We start from the raw sequence: 21,474 nt of genomic DNA on the forward strand, positions 1-21,474 counted from the left end.
TCTGCTTCTATCTACTACAAAAGGGTCTGTTTGGCTTCTCCATCACTGAGGGAAGCCATGGCAGGGACGTGTAAAGTAAGAGAAGCTCGTAAAGGGAAGCTTTTTCCCCCTCCTTCCTTTTTTCTAGATGCTTGCCACAATCAAGTGGAAGCCCTTGCCAGGAAGCTGCCAGCTCTGGCCCGGTGCCAGCCACAATCAGTTCTGGCCCCTCGCTCACCACTATGAGTGGAAGCTGCTGTGGTAACAGTCAGTTCCAGCCTAGAGAGTTATCCTCAGAGAAAGGCTCCTGGGTCATCAGCCAGCCTTGGATCTTCACCCCACCTCAGTTTAACCCCTAGAACGTCGAAGCAGGTCTTTGACAGACACATTTTCTAGAATCTCAACTCAAATCCACAGGGAGGAAGGATGGGAGGGAGAAGAGAGAAAAGGAGAGACATGCTGCATAAAGGGTTTGTCTTCACCTATAACAAGGGGACACACAGCTTCTAGGCTGAGGGATTTGCTTTTCTCTTTCCCATTATTTGCTCCTCTGTCTTACAGAATATAGCATCTTAAAACATTTTTAGGCTTGTTTTATTTTTAGGTGAGTGTCTGCCTACATGTATGTATGTGTGCCATGAAGGTGCCTGGTGCCCAAGGAGCTCAGAAGTAGAAAATGGGTCCCCTAGAACAGGAATTAGAGATTATGGAGAGCCACCATGTGGATACTGGGAACCAAGTTCAGGACCTCTGAAAGTACAAGTACTAAGCCATTTCTCCAGCTCCAGATCACAGCATTTTGTTAGTATGTGCCATTATCAAAGGAAAATGTCCTGTATCTCTGTACCAGATTCACTAAGGTTTTCCTCTTGAGCTGGGGGTGTAGTTCCGTGGAAGAGCTCTTGCTCAGCATGTGTAAGACCCAGGGTTCAAGTCCTAGAGTCACAGAAAGAAAAATAGGAGAACAAATTCTGCTTGACTGACTGGGTCATATTTTATAGTGAAATAGTCCAAACATAATCCAACTTGATAATTACATTACTTCTAGGATCTCTGGAATATTTTGGAATTTTTATTTTGCTTTATGTGTATGGACATTTTGCTTATATGTATGTCTGTGCACCACTTGAGTGCCTGGTATCTCTGGAGGCCAGAAGAGGACATTGGCTCTCTTGAAACTGGAGTTACAGATTTCTGAGCTACCATATGGATGCTGGGAGCCTAACCCAGGTCCTGTGGAAGACTGGCCAGTGCTCTTAACTGCTGACCATCTCTCTAGGTCATGTCCTTGAATTTCTATGTGCCTCTTGATATAAAGTTCACAGTAACGTCTATGTACCATTACACTTTGACTTGTCCATTTGTTTGTTGGTGTTAGAGATCTAGAGGGCTATGTGCATAAGCAAACAATACACAACGAGGCTACACCCCCTAGCCCTTTATTGTTCTATGTGTACTATTTTATTCATTCTTAGATCATTATGATAAAATAGAAATTGTAAGTATTCTTATGATTCAGCTCATTGAATTAAAACTTTAAATAGAGAAATGCTGGATGACTGAATTAACAAAGTAGAGCGTTAGTGTTAATTCCAAGGCCCAAACTCAAACATTCTGGCATCCTGGTGATGCTTCTGGTCTTTAGGTAATCAGTCTATCCTAACAGTGGAGGGCATAGTCTCTGCGTTGAAACTAAAAGAAAACCACACACAGAGCACCATGGTAGGACAGCACCTGAATTTAGGAGAGCAAAGCTAGAGTGTATAAACTCTGTAACCAATATGTTCCTTTAAAACCGCAGAGCTAAGACACGGGGAGCAAAGGGTGGGGCTTCAATGGCCTGGAGTGGGCCCCACTGTGCAGAAGCTAACAACAGCTCAGGGACAGGCCCCTAGAGCACTGCTTTGCTGAAATCAACTTGCTACTAGGATCCCCCCCCCCATTGCTTCCTCAAAAGCAATCTCATTAAAATTTAGATTAAAAGATAAAGAATGAATCAAAGATAGCTGCTTAGTTATTCTAGATCCGCAGTAAACATCCAGTCTCATAAATGTGCTTGAAGGAAACATTGGTAGGTGGAGCATACTCTCAGCCCTCTCATGCCACTCAGAAGAGACAGGAAGTGTCATGCTTCCACAGATAGCATCCATTCGTTCCCTTCACTCTGATGTTAGTCACTTTTCTTAGTGCTATGACAACATTCTTGGCAAAAACAATTTAAGGAAGAGTTTATCTGAGCTCTAGGCTCAAGGGTGCAGTCTGTCACGCAGGGAGGGGTGACAGCTACAATGGTCCAGGAGTAGTTGCAGTCTGAGGCAGTCGGTCACACTGTACCACAGCTGGGAGGCAGAGAGGAGGGGTAAATGTTGATCCAAGCTGGTTTTCCCCTTTTTATTTGGTCTGGGATAGTCCATGGGATGGCGCTGTTCACATTCGGGATGTGTCCTCAGTCCTCCTGTAAACCTCCCTGCAAACTCCCTCACAGGTGTGTCTCCCAGAGATTCTAAATCCAGGCAAGGTGACAATGAGGATTAAAGGTCACCCACCACATCCCCAGTAAATTACCTGCTGCTTTCAGGCCTGTTTCTTCTGACTAGTTCACAGGATAGAACTACAACGGTGCTACAGCCCTTGCCTCTTTTTAAGGAGAGCTGTTTAAAAGCACACTTGAGTTGGAAGAGGGGTGCATTCTGTTTAAGCTAGAACTCGAAAGGTTTCCTAGCCAGGTAACCAACATGACCTCTCTCCATTTCTTTCTTACTGCATTTGTTTCTGTATCGGGTTTTGGCTGCTACTGGTTTCCAGATATAATCACATGTTCTACCCCTAGCTTTTACCATCTCTTTATTACAGCTGTACTGATAGGCTTGATACGCTAAATGAACCAGAGAAAATCACTATGGGGATGAACTGTACCTAAGTTTTTCATGTATCTATAATAGTTTTTCAAATGCAATACTACAATGTGAGAGAAAGTTTTAAAGTGAAATGCTGTCTTCCCCTTCAAATCTTCCACAAGACAGCATTTGGTTTTTAAGGATTCCACTCAAGAGAAGAAATGACAGCCCACCCTGCTAAATTTATTACCTGCACTGGAGTTGCCCTCGCTTTGTTGGCAAGAAAAGCTCTTCCCTGAAGTGTAATCACACTGCTGTCACTGCAGATGATTGACACTAGGTGGAACAGCAATTTGCTATCTAATCTTCATTGTAATTCTAACCCTGTCACTAGAGATGCTTGTTCTGATTAATGAAGTGGGTAACTCATCAAAATTCCTCAGCTATTTCCCTTTTGTCAGAAAGCTCGGTGATAATTGCATCAAAATTCTCTGTCATGGAAAAATAAACAATGAATTGTAAAGAGGACAAAAATGTCAACAAGTTTACAATTTATTTTTGCTGAATGGAACTAACTGTGGTGCAACCCGTAGTCTCGGGGACTTGGCTGAGGTTCAAATGTCAGGAAGAAGGTTGCCCTCCCACGAACGCCCTAGGGATTCCTTTCTGCTCCCATTCTGAAAGGAACAGGCATCCCACACTGTAACTGGAAGAAATCTTCATTGCCCTGTTTTCCTTTGGGATGACTGTTCACAAAGAAAAGGCACCACAGGAGCTACAAAGAACCTGGGTCTTGAAAAGGATCTTTTACCGCAGCAACAGAAGTCAGCAGCAGCAAAGACCAGCCTTAAATTCTGGAATGGAAAAGAAGAGCCCTAACAGCTAGCCTATTCCGACTTGACTTTTCACCGAATTGTCCCCCACCGTCCCCAGTCATCTAGATTCCTCAACTGACTTCATTAGAAGAACATCATTAAGTTTCCAGAACACAGGGCTAAGCCTTGGACTCGCTGTCAGACGCCACGGAAAACTCCAGAGGCCTAAAGTCTGAGCGCCTCCACCAGGAGACACCTCTAATATTCAATTTCACCATTTCTTCTTTTAACTTTAGTTTTTACAACCCATGACTTCAGATTTAACAACCATATCCAAAAGTATAGCAAAAGAATACACCTTCACCCAGGTTTACAACTTATCAAAACTTTTGCCAACCAGGGGCTTCACCTATACCCTTTCCTCACTGCAGAATCTAAAAATAAATCCCAGACATTAGACACTGAAATGTTTTATCCATAAATGTGTCAATATATAGGTAACATAAGGATGTTCGGTAAATTCTTAATACTGTTAGTAAGTTCCAATCAACAATACTGTATTTACTAAATAGCAATTCTGTGTTGCTCTAGAAGGAAAAGGTTTTCAGGAAGCAATTGGTTAGTCTTACTACGATGCAGCTTACAGGTGCGTCACTGTAGGGCAGAGCTCCTTTCCCAGGCTAGCCTGGACTAGGTTTCAGAACGCCACCATGTCTTAGGGAAGGCAGGCTACTGCTCCCCACGGCCTTCTCTTTCCCTTGAGATGCTCTCATTCTCCATTAGTCTCCAGCCTCTGCTTCACCTCTTGCAGGCCCGGGCACTCACACGCATAAACTATCAGACAAATGCTTGTTTCAGCTCCAGGCTGAACAACGGTAAGACAAAGAGTGACATCACTGTCCTCACTCACAGGAGATTTTTATAAATACCAGAAATGTCCAGTGTTTTAGAAAAAAATTTATTCTACTCTGTAAATTTTTAGAGAATGGCCTGAACTTATGCCATAGACTTTCCCCTTAATTTTTTGTTTGTTTGTTTGTTTTTCTGAGAGACAGAGTTTCTCTGTGTATCCCTGTCCAGTCCTGGAACTTAATCTGAGGATAAGGCTGGCCTTGAACTCAGATACCTTCCTGTCTCTGCCTCCCAAGTGCTAGGATTAAAATCATGCGCATGCATCACCACTGCCTGTCTTTCCCCTTAATTTTTACAAGCAAATTTTAATCAGTATCTTTTAAAAAACAAAACAAAAGGAACATACTGAAGAATAGTATTGGTAGAGTACCTGCTGGGACTGTGGAAGGCCTGGGGCTCAAGATCCAGCACTGGCCACGAACACTGTCAAATAAAAGCAACCTCTAGGCTTACTGCACTTTGAAAAGACAAACACTGGCTCTAAGCTCTGGTCTCCTCGTGACAATGGGCAAATAGGGTTACTCATAAGGTGAGACAAGGAAAAATGACAAGAATGAAACCTCCATGTCAAACAGGTAAGATTTTAGTGGGGAATTTTCTGTAAAGTTGATAATATAATAATGACACATATATGTCACAAACACTTTAAAAACATATCTCACACAGTTAGAGCCAGACTCACGCCGACCTCACATGCTTCACTTTGTTTTGGCATCTCTCTTCCTGTGCACTTTCCTGACACTGCAGAGAGGACAGTGGCCCTGTCACTGCAGCAGTGGCTTTGCTTCAGTGCTCTGCAGGCATTCTGATAACAGTAAGATCTTTGGGAAGGAACCATGCTGTATGAAGGAGGCACTTAACTACAGTTTCCAACATCCTGCCAGGAAAAAAAATCACCATGCTTTCTTGGTCTAGTTTAGGATGGATTTTTGGAAGGCTCTACGCCACAGGCATAACATTAACAATGATTCCTGTGGGTCATTATTATCTTACCCTCTAGCAGAAAACTCTAACCAAATAAGCAAATCAAAACTTTCTCCCCAGAGAATGCAGATGTAGGCTAATATCACCCCATCTTCCGCTGGTCTCTATGACTCTCCCAAGCTGAAGGGATCACAGAGTTTCTAATCTTATTAAACAAAAGTGTATTTCAGACTAGAGAATTAAGAAGGCATTTTCCAAACACTGTTAAGAATTTCGTTGTTAATCCCATGTTGTTTCTGCTAATTAGCTACAGCACGTGAATTGCTGAATCTCCCTAAGGGATTTCACTGCCAGATCAAAGAGAAAATAGGAGAGGCTCTACTGGAAAGTTGCTATGTAAAAACAAGTTCCTGCCACAGCAAAGGGGAAAGCTGAGGAGATGGGGAGGGATGATGTATGCCAAGTGCCGCACCTGAACGCATGTACTGATACAGGAGAGAAGTCACCAGCACTGGGGCAGCTGCAGCAAGGAGGCTGCTTTGAGTCCGAGCCCAGCCTGGGTTACACAGCAAGCTGCTGGCTAGTCTGAGCTATGATAGGACATTTGTTTTTTAAAAAAAAAAAAGAAAGAAAAGAAACTAGATGAACTAAATAAGTGACTTAAATGAGATGTTACGAATCTAGAGAAAAATAAAATCCAAAATTATAGTACAAGAAGTGACAAGAGACCTAAACTGGAGCAACTCCTGAGAGAGATTCCTTAAAAGTCTCCTCAAGAATAGAAATATAGAATTATTTCTACCAGGTTTGTGCTGTGAAACATTCTGAGTTCACAGCCTGTTATCTAACCTTGGTGTGAGTCAGTGGCATTTTTCTCTTGTTTATCCTGTGCCCAGTGAAGGCAGCTTTGGGCTCCTTTAGTTCTGGGCAGGAATGCGGAACCAGACTTACACTGGAATTTACCAGAAGACTGTCCTTTTTCCAGCTATGTGGATGGAAAAGTGTGAGGAGTCAGGTAGGTAGGTTTTACCATGTTTTAGACACCCACTGCAGAAGTACAAAGCTAGAGATTTAAGGCCCATATCATAAGAGATAATTTGACCACACTGAAGGGGAAGAGAAGAACTTAAATAATATTGAAAAATAATAGTTTGACTGAAAACTGTGAGGCTAAAAGTAAAAATGTACAAAGATTGTGCTACAGATAGTAGATTTGCTCCCATAGTTGAGGGCTTGTTTTTGTTTCTGTGTGTCTCTGTGTGTGTATGTTTTGAGACAGAGTCTACATACTCCAGACTGGCTCTAACATACTAACTATCACCTCTACCTTCCCAGTATTGAGATACAGGTGTGCCCCATCACACCTAGTTCCCCCATCACATTCAACTCTTGGAAGAGCAATTCTCAAACTACATTTATAGCAAGATAGGACTAAAGTACAAGTCAATAGAAAGCAGATAGATGAGGCAGCTTTCTTATAGTCAGGGGACAGTGCTACAAATGGGGGGTGAGCAGAGGCATCTGGGCTACATTGAAAATATCATCATGGAATCACAATGACAACAGAAATTCAGACAGTTCATATGTAAATTAAAAATAAGGGGAGAGGATGAATAACATGACTCCCATCCTTGTACTGCTGTACTACAAGTAGAGGTACTTGGTTATACTTATCTATATCCATATGTACAGACAGACCGACAGACACAAACAGGAAGTATAAGCACGCACAAGTTAGTAGACGCAGATAGCTCTCTTACTACTATGGGCTAAGGAGGCACAGAAACAATGGCTTTCTAGCAGCATTGTGCAGAATGGTCCTACATTGTTTCTAAAGATCATTCTCCGAGAAAAGGAGCCAGAAGTCTATGCACAAGTGTTGAACTCAGTACTATGGCAGAGGAAATACAAGGTGCACCTGGAGTGTCTTGTGGTGCCATTAAAACTGCCTGAAAAAAAAGGAAGTGTGACAAAGGGCAGAGAAGGCAACCCGAAGCTATTTCAAAGGCCAAAGATGGGACACTTTAAGCTACAAAATAAACAATAGTATAACCCAGAGAACAATAAATATTGTTGAGTCCATAGTGAATAAAATCAATAGTTACATAAACCAGCGAGCAAATAAACATGAGAGAAGGGTCAGTACTTTCTTCTAGAATAATTTAAGATGATATATCTAGGAGAAATGAGGGAAATGCATAGCCACCAGGGGCAATTACAGCAAGACCCACCATTAGATGCCAAAACTGGTGAGTGACAATGGAGAACCAGATATTTACATCCGTTCAGTTTCTCCTGTGCAGTATGAAAGGGTAAACAGTAAGCTTCTAATGGAGAGGCCCAGGAGACAGGGATTTAACTAAGTGATCAACAACTGTGTACTTGACACGTAGGGGAAAGGTGCCATATCACTCCTTACTGACCCTCTCATTGCAAGTAAGAGACACCACAGAAAACCTAAATGGAGAGAGACGTTACAAAATGCCTAACCAGCTTCCTTAAAACAAAACAAAACAAAAACGCCCCAAACAAACAAAAAACAAAAAACAAAACCAAGGAGGTAAGTGCAAGGAAAGACAGAGGGCCTGTCACATAAGGAAGAAAAGTGCAAAGGCACAGTAAAAGAGGCCAATTCCTGGGTTGAGTCCTGGGACAGGAAAAGAGTGTCAGTGGAGCAGTGAGTGACGGTCTAACAGGGTCTCTCTCAGTGGTAACAATTTCCTAAACTTGCTCAACACTTAAAAAACTGTCTAGATATATTTTTTACATCTTCTGTACACCAAAGTCAACCTTCAAAATAGAACCTTAGCATAATAATGTATGAGCAAAAAAAAAATCATGTGTAATCTTGGCAAAACAAGGATCATTCACTCAAATGTTGTCACTTTGCTAAATACATTGACATGTCCTTTTCAAACAACGCAACCGGATTTAGATGGGCTATTATGGTTGCTATTGTTAACCCTGCAGTTCCATCTGAAACAGTATTATATCTACAACACATATGATTTTTACCATAGAATAGAATCCACTACAATTTTTAAATAAAGGTTTTAGGAAACACATGTCTTACTTCTGATTTATTGCTGAAATATCATGGCATGCCCTCCTTGTGCTGTCTCAAGGAGCCCTTGAATATAAATTTTTTCTCTATTTTCTTTTATTATCTTATGTGTGTGAGTGTTTATCTATACACCATTTATATGCCCAGTGCTTGTGAAGGCCAGAAGAGGGTGTGAGATCCCCTGGAACTGGAGTACAGACAATTGTGTGCCACCACGTGGGTGCTGAGAATTTAAGATGGTCCTCTGATAGAGCAGGACATGCTCTTAAACACTGAGCCATCTCTCTAGCCAGCCGTGTGTGTGTGTGTGTGTGTGTGTGTGTGTGTGTGTGTGTGTGTGTGTAGCTCTGGCTATCCTAGTACTCAATATGTAGACCAGCCTGGCCTCACACTCAGGGATCCACCCACCTCTGCTTTCCAAGTGTTGGGATTAAAGGTATGAGACACCTTTCTATCTTTTATTAGGAATCTTTACTGTTGTTATAGAAGTACATATTAATTACATCTGTCTCTTGAAGGTTACAGAATTTAAGAGTTGCTGTTAAGTCTTTCACAAAATACTTATGTGAAACCTTTACATTTCCTTCTATTTTTCAAACTAAAACTGATTAAATTCTTAATATTGAAATAAGGACAACTTCCTACCCATCAGTCAAGGATGTCATCATAAAAATATGTCCATTTTTTTACATATACATTTATATTATTACACATATACAATTAGGAATTATATTAATGTTACATTCATAATATTTTGGCTATTTGAATTTGGCAACTTTAAAGAAAACATTTTTCCTATCTCAGTGTGTCTAAAATTCTGAATGTAAATCAAAATCTATCACATCTCATCTCTATCAACTTAAAACATCTATCTAGACCTAAAAACATCTTAACCTGTAAACAACTAAGCTTACTTGTAAAACTAAACTGTCTGGTCTTCAACCCTATCAGAGACTTGAGAAGGAATAAAATTAATTACCAGAGTAATCAGGAAGTGCAGGTTAGCAGCTTCCTAAATGAGAAGATGACAGAGACAGTGTGCAGCCTAAACAGTCACCCAAAACTCTGTAACACTGGAGCATCAATTTGTCCATCTTTAATAACTCATGTTGACTACTTTTTGCCTTTTATCTTGGTTATCCACATCACACTCAAATTCCTGTTCTTGATTTCCAGGGCCGTTTAGGTCTATTCCTACATATATCAAGCTCCATTAGGACCTTCCTATACTTTTTCTTCTTGTTACATCCACTCATTTATGTATTCATCCTATTAACTTTCATGAATTTTAGCAATGCCTAAGGCCCTAGTGTAGGTGTTGTGGGGGCTAGAAAATATACATATTTATCTTTTCTTATCCAACCATCTCATTTACAAATCTGCCAAGTAATTCATTTTATATAAAATGTTATAATACCTAATTCATATTTTGATCAATTACCCTTCATTGAAAAAGCTGCTTAAGTAACATGAGCAGTTTGGATCAGAGATGTTCCCTGGAGGCTCATGTTTTGAATGTTTGGTCCATAGCTGGTGGTGCTGTTTTGAGGGATCCTGGAAATTTGGGGAGTGGGGGCCTAAATGGAGAAACAGGTCAGTAGGGGCAGGATGTTGAAGGTACACCTCTGACCACTTTCTAGTTGGATGTTTCCTGGATGTTGTGATGTGCACAGCTGTCTTCTACCAAATGCTCTTGCTGCCATGGAGTTGTACTTTAGTGCCTGGGATCATGAACTGAGCCTATGGAAGCCATCATCCAAAATGAAGCTTTCATTATACATTTGTTTCTGTTCCGTATTTTGGCCACAGCAATTCAAAGTTAATTGATGGAGAGAATACATATTTGTCAGTGTAAAGTTAGTCAGTTACAGCTGCAAGAGACTAAACCTTCCTTGAATGGATTATTCAACCATCTACTAACTCCTTGGGAATAAAAATTAAAATGTAGAAGCTTTGGGAAATCATTAGTTACCGTTCCTATAAAAGTTCTCCCAAATAAAGTTATAGAAAAGAAGATAGTTTGGTAGTGAGAGAAGAAGGGACATAAGTTATCATCACGTGTGGATTTCAGGTACCAGAAGGCAAGTGACTTGTTCTTGTGCCGCCTGCATAGCCCAGGTGAAACTCTCCTTAAGACTATCGAAGCAGAAGCTCCATGCCCCAAACTGCCAGATGGTGGTTCAAAGCTAATCTAAAGAGGTTATTCAGAAGGAATCCTAAGCACGGCTCTCAGTTTCCTGGGGACTCAAGCACACCTCCACAGCATGGAAGAACATCTCAGATCAGGGACCTGATGTACTACCCTGCTCACCAGGTCAGCAGGCAGTAGGGACAAATGGCAGGGCTGATTTAAGATGAACTCTGTCCCCTCTCTCCCTCTCCCTCTTCTCTCTTGTCTTCCTATTTTTTGAGCTATGGTCTCATCAAGGAGCTCCAACTACTCTGGAATTCACTATGTAGCCGAGGATGGCATTGACCTTGTTGTGGTGACCCTTCTGCCTCAGCCTCACAAGAGCTGGGATGACAGGCGTGACCCACCACGCCAGCGCACTTTCCCTGCAGTGGCTTCTTGTCATTCATGCTGCTGGAAGCTGAATGGAGAGGCACTGTGCTGCTCACCTGGTGATTTTCCTGGAAAGTCCGGATTAGAATCTTCCTCAATTTTCTTTTTCTTTCTTTTGCCACTTTTTCTTCATCGAGATGTAAGTGAGAACTTCCCATCATTTCCCCCTCTGGATTCCTCTGAGAGTTTTCTTCTTGCTTTTTCTTTTCTCTATTGGCAGCAATTTAAAAAGTTATTAGATTTAATAATGAGTAATTATAGCCCACTGCACTGGAATGAATGAAAGGGAAATATTCCAGAGCAGGGGACTTTAAAAAACTTTTTCAGTTTGTTACTTTGTAATATACAAACAAAATTAAGTACTTTAACAAACATCTCAGTGGATGGTTGTTTTTAAATTTATGTGCATTGGTGTGAGGGTGTCAGATCTTGGAGTTACAGACAGTTGTGAGCTGCCATGTGGCTGCTGGGAATTGAACCTGGGTCCTTTGGAAGAGCAGGCAGGGCTCTTAACCACTGAGCCATCTCTCCAGCCCCATCAGTAGATATTTTAATGAAGCATTTTTGACATTAATACTAAGCTATACCTTGACCAAAGCTTGTCAACTATTATCTATAAAGTACTCTGTAATGTAGATATGAGTTTTTGTTTTTCCTTCTAAAATGTCTCTGTGTGTGTTGTGTATGAGGGAGGGGGTAAAGAGGACACACATATGTGCCATAATATGTGTCTGGGTCAGAGAACAACTTTGTGAGAGTTGTTTCACTTCCACCTTGTTTTGAGGCAGGGTCTCTCTTGTTTTGGCCATTGCATTTCTTTTTTAAATTTTTAAAAAATTCTTTTATTATTACTTACATCCCAATCACAGCTCCACTCTCATCTCCTCCCAAACCCACCCTCCCTTCCTCTTCCCCCTCCCTCTCCCTTAGTCCTCAGAAAGGGGGAGCCCTCCTCTCCTACCAACTGACCCTAGCCTATCAAGTCTCATCAGGACTGTCTGCATCCTCTTCCTCTGTGGCCTGGTAAGGCTGCCCCCTCCAGGGGGATGTGATGGAAGAGTGGGCAACAGAGTCCAGTTCAGAGACAACCTCTGCTCCCTTTACTAGGGGACCCACATGGAGACTGTGCTGCCCATTGGCTACAGGCTACATCTTGGCAGCGGGACTAGGTCCTCTCCATGAATGGTCACTGGTTGGTGCATCAGTCTCTGCAGAGTCCCCTGGGCCCAGATTTGTTGGCTCTGTTAGTCTTCTTGTGGAGCTCCTGTCCCTTCTGGGCCCTTCTTTCCCCTTACTCTTCCATAAGACTTTTGGTGCTCCACCCTAAAGTTTGGTTGTAAAGTCTCAGCATCTACTTTGACCTCTGACCGGGTAGACTCTTTCAGAGGACATTTATGGTAGGCTTCCGTCATGTTTCTTCCCTTCAACCACTTCCAGAGTCTATTCTATCTGTCCTTCTGAATGAGAATTAAGCACCATCGGGCCCTCCTTGTTACTTAGCTTCTTTAGGTCTGTGGATTGTAGTGTGTATTATATGGCTAATATCCGCTTATAAGTGAGCATATTCCATGTGTGTCTTTCTGGGTCTGGGCTACACCACTCAGGATGATTTTTTTCCAGATCCATCCATTTGTCTGCAAATATCATGATTTTGCTATCCATCCTGCTTTACTGGGATTAGAAATACCAAGTATGAGTAGTTTCTATCAAACACTAGGAAAAGTGTGCTTACGGCAAGACACCGTTTTATCTCCCCCACCAAAGGTTTTTATGCATTTTTTTAGTCCTCCCCACCCAGTAAAACCTTTGTTTATATAAAGGTCCACTGCTCTATTCTAGGACTTTGATGGCCTGGTTCTGTGGGCAGGGACTCTTTCCCCTTCCCTTTCATGCCACCTCTTTTCAGACTAGCCAGCTGAAAAGGATTGCGAGGGTGGACCCCAGCCAATGGGGAAAAGACACAGCCACTACCTGAGCTAGAATAAAACCCAAATGTACTTCCTGTTCAGTGTGGCCACTCTTCCAAGCAGACCCTCTTTCCTGACTAAGAGTAAAGCTTGCCTCGCCCAGGCACTTCAGTTGGAGTGGTAGTCTCTTTCTTTACAACCCAGAACAACTTCTAACAGCACCAGGCTTTGCAGTTGGCTCTGGGGATTGAACTTGGGTTGTCAGGCTTGTGAAGCAAGCACTTTTCCCACTGTGCAGGTTCTCTTTTGTTTCTGCCACTAGGGCACTGCCCAGCCCCTATCTCTTCTTATTAGAGGGATAAATGAATCCATAAGTAAAAAAGGAATGAGACTCCTAGCATGAGCTTTAACAGGTTTTCTTGGATGAGAAAATGGAATCTAGAGGCTCTTCCTATCCTCCATTCCACCTTCCTGCAGGCCTCCGTCCCTCACTTACTAACTCAAGTGACCCCATAGATTTGTGCCCCCCCTTTTTTTGAGATTGTCTCATGTAGCCCAGGCTATCCTTGAACTCCTGATCCCCCTGGCTCCACTTCCCAAATGGAGAATGATAGTCATATGCCACTACTTTTGTGCAGAGCTGAGGATCAACCCCAGGGACTTGTGAATGTTAGGCAAGCACTCTATCAACGGAGCTACAGCCCCCAGATCCCAATATTGTCTTTTACTGGTGTTAATTATAGATGTGTAATAACATAACGCATATACTTCTTAATGATGTGGAACAAATGATGAGGAATCTCGGATCAGCTATAAAAACTCAGGCAATCACCTAGACTTTTAGGAGCTTTACAGTTATAGAAATTAAAATAGAGAAGAATCTAGAATACAGACACTGTGTTGTTCATTTTCACATACAAGAGGCATGTAATGCTATGTGTTATTACTGGTGATACTAGCCTGTTTCACTGGGTTAAGGTTGATTATCTAGTGCACATCTACTGTTTATTTGATTTTCAAGATTATTTTCTATTTATATATATATCTGTGTAAATGTATGCCACATGTGTGCAGGTGCCTCAAAAGCCCAATAGAGGGAGCAGCTTCTATGGAGCTGGAGTTATAGGTTGTAAGCACCCCCCAGTGTGGGTACAGAGAACTGAACTCCAGTCTTCTGCAAGACCAAGAAATATACTTTAAAAAAAAGAAAAGAAAAGAAATATACTTAACTTCTGATTCATCTCTCTATCCCCAAAGCTATTGTTTCTTTCCTTTTGTAATTAATAAACTTCTTTAAAGAAATACTTTATGAAGTAAAGCAGATTCAGGATAATTTACAAATAAGACATCAGGTCTAGAAGATACAGGTCATTCATATTTCTACTCAGAAAAAACATTAATAACATTTCAATCTTGCTTCATTATATAATCACTTAATAATCTAATAATTTTTTAACATTTATTATTTGTTACTATTTATAATGTTATTTTAGTTGTCACTGTGTGTTTGCATTTCTGATCAGTTCTTAGGGCAATTTTTCTAGAACTAGAATTCCCAGGTCAAAGGAAAATACCATTTGATGAGTCTTGTTACTTATTGCCAAATTGCTGTCTGAAAAGTTCGAATCAGTTCATCCACCTAGAAGCAGAGTTCATTATCTGTGTCACTATAACCACGGCTAAGACTTAACTTTGATAAGAAATGACTGGCCAGTGAGCATGTGTTGCATGCCCACTGTGAACTGAACAGAGCATCCTGCTACCCTCAAATGTTACTTGTTTTCAGAATTTATTTTAGGTCAGCCTATTTTTCAAGGCTTGGGAGCAATCTGAAAAGCAAGGTTGACCTCCGTGAGAACTCACTAAGACACTGGTGATTGCTTTCTGAAAAGAGCAGTATTTGGAGGAGGCCTGCGCCTGGCACTTGAGGCAGTGAAGCACATGTCCACTGCTGAGCTGTTTGAAATTGGGCAGAATGAGAGCAATCAAGAACACAGGGGGAAAGCTGTGTGGGCTGACGCAGGTGGAAGGATTACCTAATAGGTCTTTCTGGCCCTGAGAAGTCAGACACTTTAGTCACGTTGCTGGAAGATTTTTGCAGTTCATGCATCAGTGCTATTTCTCAGAATAAATACATTAGTTATTTCACCTGCAAAGCTCATTTTCTGCAGGAGGATGGATAACGTACTACACCCTGTGAGGGCTATTGTCATTTTCCTCTTATGTCAGATAGTTGTCTTCTTTATCAGTAATGCAATGACTTGATGTATGATTATCAGAAAATAAGACCCTAGCTCAATTCACAGCAGGACAGGGGCAATTACAAACCACACAGAATGAAGAAGGAAATGCATTTACCTTTAAAAATCATATGCAGCCAAAGAAATGCAAAGCAGTTACTGTGATGCCTATTAACATGAAAACAATATTGAAATGATACCTCCTGGGATAGAGAAGAGTGTGGTAAGCTGGTCCACAGATGGTGACGCTGTAAACAGGACAACTCATTTTCAAAATAACTTGGCAACAATACATTAAGAGTCACAAAAAGAGCTATCCCATTTAAACCACTAGTTACACTTACAAGGACATATCCTAAAAATATAATTCAAAGGAATGACAGGGTTCTAGGAGAAAAGGCGTTCACTGCACTATTATATTGGTAGCTTAAAAAAATTTTATTGTATTTTTAATTATGTGTATATGTGTGAGTGTGTGTGTGTGTGTGTGTGTGTGTGTGTGTGTGTGTAAAATGCTTGTAGAGGCTAGAAAAGGGCATGAGACTGCTTGATGCTGACCTGTTATTGTGAGTCCCTAGAGAAGGTCCTGGAAGGTGAACTTAGGTCCTCTAGAAGAATATTCAGTGCTTTTAACCACTGAGCCATCTCTCTAGTCCTACTTGTAAAATTTTTAAATAGCCAAAGTGCTTAGCAATATAGGACAAGGCCATCATGTTGTTGTACAACAGCTTAGTGGGATGATACACATGTCTCAGGACTGCAGGCATGTTTGGTATAGCAGCTTAATGGGAAGATGCACACGCCTCAGGACTGCAGGCATGTTTGGTACAGCAGCTTAGTGGGAAGATGCATACGCCTCAGGACTGCAGGCGTGTTTGGTACAACAGCTTAGTGGGATGATACACATGTCTCAGGACTGCAGGCATGTTTGGTATAGCAGAATAACAAAATAAACATACTTGATGGTTGCAATTAAGTAGACAAGGGGACCATGACCAGGAGGAAACATGGGAAAATAGCTCATTTGTTAGAATGGTGGGACAGTAGGCGTTGCAATGGTAGTACATTTTTAGCACTTGAGAGTACTTCTCTTATGTTTGCTTAAGCAGACATATTCCACACTGCTCACCACGCTGGCTTACATTTTCCAGGCTTCCTCCACAGTGCGCCTTCTTTCAAGTATCTCCCGCCGAAGCTTTACCATCTCTCTCTGAATCCCCTCCTGCTCTTTCTTGGCCAGCAGAGCCTTCCTTCTCTTCTCTTCTCGGACCAGACACTGGGCCTCCAAGAAGGCTGCTTTTTTCAGGGCGTTTTCCATTCTCTGGAACTCCAGCTGTTTCTCTCGTCTTAAGCGATTTTCTTTGACCTTACAGAAATCGAAAGGAGAATGCACAGGCAGACAGTCAGGACACAAAATTCAGAATACAACCAATTAGAAACATCCTCAACCAGGACCCTCCACTGTTTATTGGAAAAACAAAAGCAATTCAACGCAAAGTTCTGCAAGCAGCCAGATGAAGAGGACTCTCACCAGCTGGTGTGGTCTAGCATGATGGGAAGGAAGGCTGAGTGCAATACAGCGGTCAGAGCCCAAGGTTTGGATTCTTATTTTGAAATTACGTCCCATTCTTAAGCTTGTCCCCTGTTGTGTATGACCACTTTCCCGCAGGCTCTGCACTTTAACAACCATTTAAGGAAGACTAGGGCTACATTAGGGTGGCTACACTCTGTAGAACAGAACAGTGATCCCTTATCTTAAGAAACACTACAAGGGTCTATTTATTTCTATCCTTATTGAAGTATGCCAGTAACTATGCCACAGCTGGGAACCAAAAGCAAGACCTTTGTGGATAATTCAAGTAAGCACATTCATCCTTTTCAATGCTAATTCTTCAGACGCTGGCTCCTCCCTTAACTTTACCAATCCCTTTTACCCTCTTGTTGTGGTAAGACTTATAGACAATGGGCTTAGGTCTTACTGAACCTTCCCTCCTTCCCTCAAGCCAGGACTCTACGTCTTCTCCTGTAGCTGGCTAGGTATACCTTAATGGTTTAAAACAGTGAATATTCAAAATTTGTAATTAGAAATTTAGTGTTATAAAAAGACAGCACCATATGTAAATATCTGTGCTAGTTCAGTCTTAGTTCTGGTCATACGGCAAAGACATGGTCATTCTGAGTTCCTCAAACTGCTTTGCAAGGCATGGAGTCCGCCTTTTCCTCTATTACCTACTATTCCTTTTTGGAGGAAGGAAAGTTCCCATATGCCTTTCCAATTCAAAACAGCTGAACTAGATTTAATTCAGATCTGTCCTCCTTTTCAAATTATAATCACAAAATGAGTGAATTTTAGTTGTCTAGAAAAGAATTATCCTTATAATATCCAGCAGAATATTCATGATAATATATTAATGTCACCATTCAAAGACCAAATTGGAGCAAATGCAATCTACATATTTATAATCGGAAGTGCCACATTCACACTAATAAAGTTTAGTTCAGTACTCTACTGGTCAAAATCAATTATTCTAATTTTGGTTATTTCTTAAATAAATTGTTTCCTACTCTCAGTTTATGAGAATTATTTTTCTTCTGAAGTTCTTATATTTTATTTTTATTCTTCCTTCCAAACCACAGATGGCACCCTTTTTCATAATAAAGCCTAAGTCTTTATTTAAGCTTATTAAATGTGTTACACAAAGACTGCTTCCTGTTATCCATTTTAATTTTGTTTTTCCCTCCCACCTGCTTATGTCTCATCTCCATGGTAAGACGAGGATCCTTCTGCTGCCTCTTGCCTTGGTTTTCCTTCATTCCAAGCTCTTCCACCATCTCAGAATCCACCACTTCTTTATGGAGCAGATGCTCTACAAATTTCTGAACACTGGCACTTTCCTCCTCTTCCTCCAAATAGCCACATAAATCTGGGGGGTAAGAAAACAACAAAAAAGGGAATTAAAAAGTAATATTCATATTTATATAAAAACTCAGGAAAATATAAGGCTGTGATGGTTTAACAAGTGGAAACCAGTAACGGCACCTGGATGAATGTGGACCTCACCCTCAGATACGGGGACAAAACTCCACTCATCAGGAATCGCCCTCACCCAAGTCACTAAGGACTACTTCACAGCCAAGTCTAAAAGGTATCACTTTAACCTAAACAACCTCAAAAACAATCCTTAATTGATCCCAGGATATAGTTCAGTGGTAAAAATCCTAGTATATATTAGCCCTGGCTTTAGTCTGCGTTCTTTTACTAGATGCTGTAGAATGGCTATACTACAGGTACATTTTATATGTCCAACTAAACTTTTAAGGAAACTATCAAACTGCCATCCAAAGTAAAATGCAACTTTACATCCCACCAGGCCTGTGGCATTGTCCCAGCTTCTCCACATCCTTACCCAGGCTGGGCAGGGCTAGTCTTTTAACTTTAAGCAATCTGAACAGGAGTGAAGTAGTAATCCATTGTAGGGTTATGCTTGCTTAGTGACTAAGGACATTGAGCAGTGAGGCTACGTGACATTAAAGTAGTCTTTTAGCTTTCAGAGCTCATGACTGTGGTGCCCTAGTGGGAGATTTTTGTAGAGAATTTTACAAGAGGAATGCCACCAGCTGGTTCCACCAAGGCTGAGTCAGGCGTGGAAAGCTGTCCTACCATAACCGTGCTACCCTATCTTCAGAGGAAGACAAAAGAAAAAAACGCAAACCCTTGAGGTACAGTAGAAGACCTCCTTACAAGTCTGTTATTTGATTTGTCTGACACTAGCTTTGTACAAAAGACGAAAAGAAAGGAAAAATCCCGAGAAGAGAAACAGCTTCTCTTATAACTGAAAATGAATCAAAGAATAAGAAGCATTTTATAATTACAAAATGATATGTGAATATTTAAGTGTGTTCTCTGTCAAAGTAGTTATCTGATGATATGTGGGCAAGAGATACTTTTAATTGCTACATAAATTCATAGGCAAAATTATAAATAATGGAATATTTTAATTTAAAAAAGCAATAGGAACTTACTAACCAAGGATATAGCAAAGGGAATTTATATTCAATCAAGAAATATTAAATTTACAAAGATAAAGCAGACATACATAAGCCAAGCGTATCATTTATTATTTAAAACAATAAAAAACACTTGTTAGAAATATTCATTAGATGTTAAAGCTTAGAAGAACCAGACAAGTTCTTACCGTCAAACTTGTCATACTTCAAATGGCCGAGGGGGTCTAGCACAGGGGGGCTGCTGGGCACAGTGGTCTCCCCTTCTCCGTCGCTTGCTAATTCTTGTTTAAGTTTGTTGTCTAGCCAGTCGTTGACTAGCTCCTGAGCTATCAGCAGAACAAAAGCATCTATTAGTATATCAGGGACCTTCAGTTTCCCTCTATTTGCTTCGTTCGTTCATTCATTCATTCATTCATTCATTCCATATTATTTGAACACTCACTATATGACAAGTACTATTTTAGGTACTAGGAATATAATAGGGAACAAAACTGGAAAGAAAAATGATATCACCATGAAGCTAACAGTCTAATCAAAGGAAAATGACAAATAAATAAACAAGATAAAAACAAAGCAGGGAAACAAGAATTGGAGACTAAGTGTTGTAGTTTTAAATTGGGTGGTCATGTAGAAGATATCTAAGCAAAGGACGGCTGTGAGTGAGGTATATGGCTATAGATGGCAATACTGTACTATGCGGGGGAAGCAAGTTCAAAGGCCTTAGGGCACATGTGTCTAGAGGGCTGGAGAAGTGACTAGGAGGGCAGTATGGCTTGAGAAATGATGGAGGGGGGGGGAGAATATGGTTGGGGGAGTGATAGCAATGAGATGGAAGAGATGATATATAGATCAGGCTGAGGGCAGTGTTTATTAATGAGAAGTGATCTTGTCCTCATTTGAAATCCAGCGATGTTGAAGCCATGTTATGGTTGTCATACAAAGGGAAGTGAAAACAGCATCTAATATGTCAAGGTGAGGATGCTGTTCATAAGACAGCCTCCCCCAGCCCCCAACATTAATACTCTGGCTACAAATGTCAGAAGTCTTGAAGCTGAAACCCTTTTGTTTAGAGTCCTGATGCCATTGTCTGTACTCTGCCTACTACTCTTAAGTGTGAGAAGCTACAGGAGGGTTAAGTAAAGACATATCTTTTGAGACATATCTTACTTTGTAGCTCTGGATGACCTGAAATTCACTATGTAGACAAGGCTGGTATTGAACTCACAGAGAGATCCACCTGCCTCTGCTTCTGCCTCTGTAGTACTTGGATTAAAGGTGTGTGCTACCATGCCTGACTTCTGTTTTTTAATTTATTTTTAAATGTTCTTTAATTTTTATCTTACTTTATGTGTATGGTAGTTTTGCCAGCATGTATTTAAGTGCCTGATGGCTGCAGAGGCAAGAAGATGCCCTGGATTGGAGTTACAGACAGCCATCAGCTGCCATGTGGATGCTGAGAAATGAACATGGGTTCTCAGGAAGAGCAGCCAATGCTGTTAACAGCTGAGCCATCTTTCCAGCCCAAGAGGTGACATATTTCAAGAGGATCATTGACTTCTGTTAAAACAGACTATATGGGATAAGCACAGAAGATGTTACAATGAATATGACAGGCCAGTAAAGAGGGGACAGTGTCTTCATAAACATGCAGACACCAGTATGAAGACACACACACACAGACACACACACAGACACACACACACACACAGACACACACACACAGACACACACACACAGACACACACACACAGACACACACACACCGCAAACACAAATCTTTACAGATGGCATTACACATAATAAAGGAGTGACCTCTAGAATAAGCAGCTTCATGTAGTAGAGAAGGAAAGGTTAAGAGCAAGGATAAGAGCAGCTTTCACTCTGTGCTTTGCAGGGAGTGCTGCGCTAAGCTTTAAGGACTGCTCACATCACATGGGCCACTGCACCCTTTCTCACCTTCTTCATAGACGTCATCAGGATACTCCATTTGCTCACATGTTCCCAGATCTACCGCTTGCCGCCAAAGCCCTCCAGGTAGATCTGCGTTTGTGGTAGAACATGAATTCAAAATAGCAAAATCCGAAGCGTTCTCCACTTTCTTCAGAATAACAGAAAAAAAATCATCAGATAATAATAACCCCACTCATGGTTAGAGCTGTTTTCTGACAACTAGTATAATTCTTTAATCTTCCCATTTTTGTTGGAACTCTAGACAATGTTTTAAT

General features: G+C 41.1%; 1 protein-coding gene across 3 annotated transcripts in view; it reads right to left on the reverse strand.

Moving 5' to 3' along the window:
- The window catches only part of CCDC191 (coiled-coil domain containing 191), a gene marked incomplete at its 5' end in the record, with an annotated part of 65,982 nt that overhangs the window by 34,725 nt on the left and 9,783 nt on the right, over nucleotides 1–21,474 (reverse strand). For 2 of the 3 annotated variants that reach the window (XR_014783291.1, XM_084801993.1), the window contains 5 exons: nucleotides 11,151–11,304; nucleotides 16,384–16,607; nucleotides 17,987–18,165; nucleotides 19,438–19,575; nucleotides 21,206–21,347. Coding sequence is in view for 2 of the 3 variants with exons in the window: in XM_084801993.1 (XP_084658119.1) it covers nucleotides 11,151–11,304; nucleotides 16,384–16,607; nucleotides 17,987–18,165; nucleotides 19,438–19,575; nucleotides 21,206–21,347 (837 nt within the window). The remainder of the gene's footprint in view (nucleotides 1–11,150; nucleotides 11,305–16,383; nucleotides 16,608–17,986; nucleotides 18,166–19,437; nucleotides 19,576–21,205; nucleotides 21,348–21,474) is intronic. The other variant, XM_084801992.1, reaches the window with a different exon arrangement.

The sequence above is a fragment of the Acomys minous genome (assembly GCF_964271855.1).
Source record: "Acomys minous genome assembly, chromosome: 11".
Lineage (NCBI taxonomy): Eukaryota > Metazoa > Chordata > Mammalia > Rodentia > Muridae > Acomys > Acomys minous.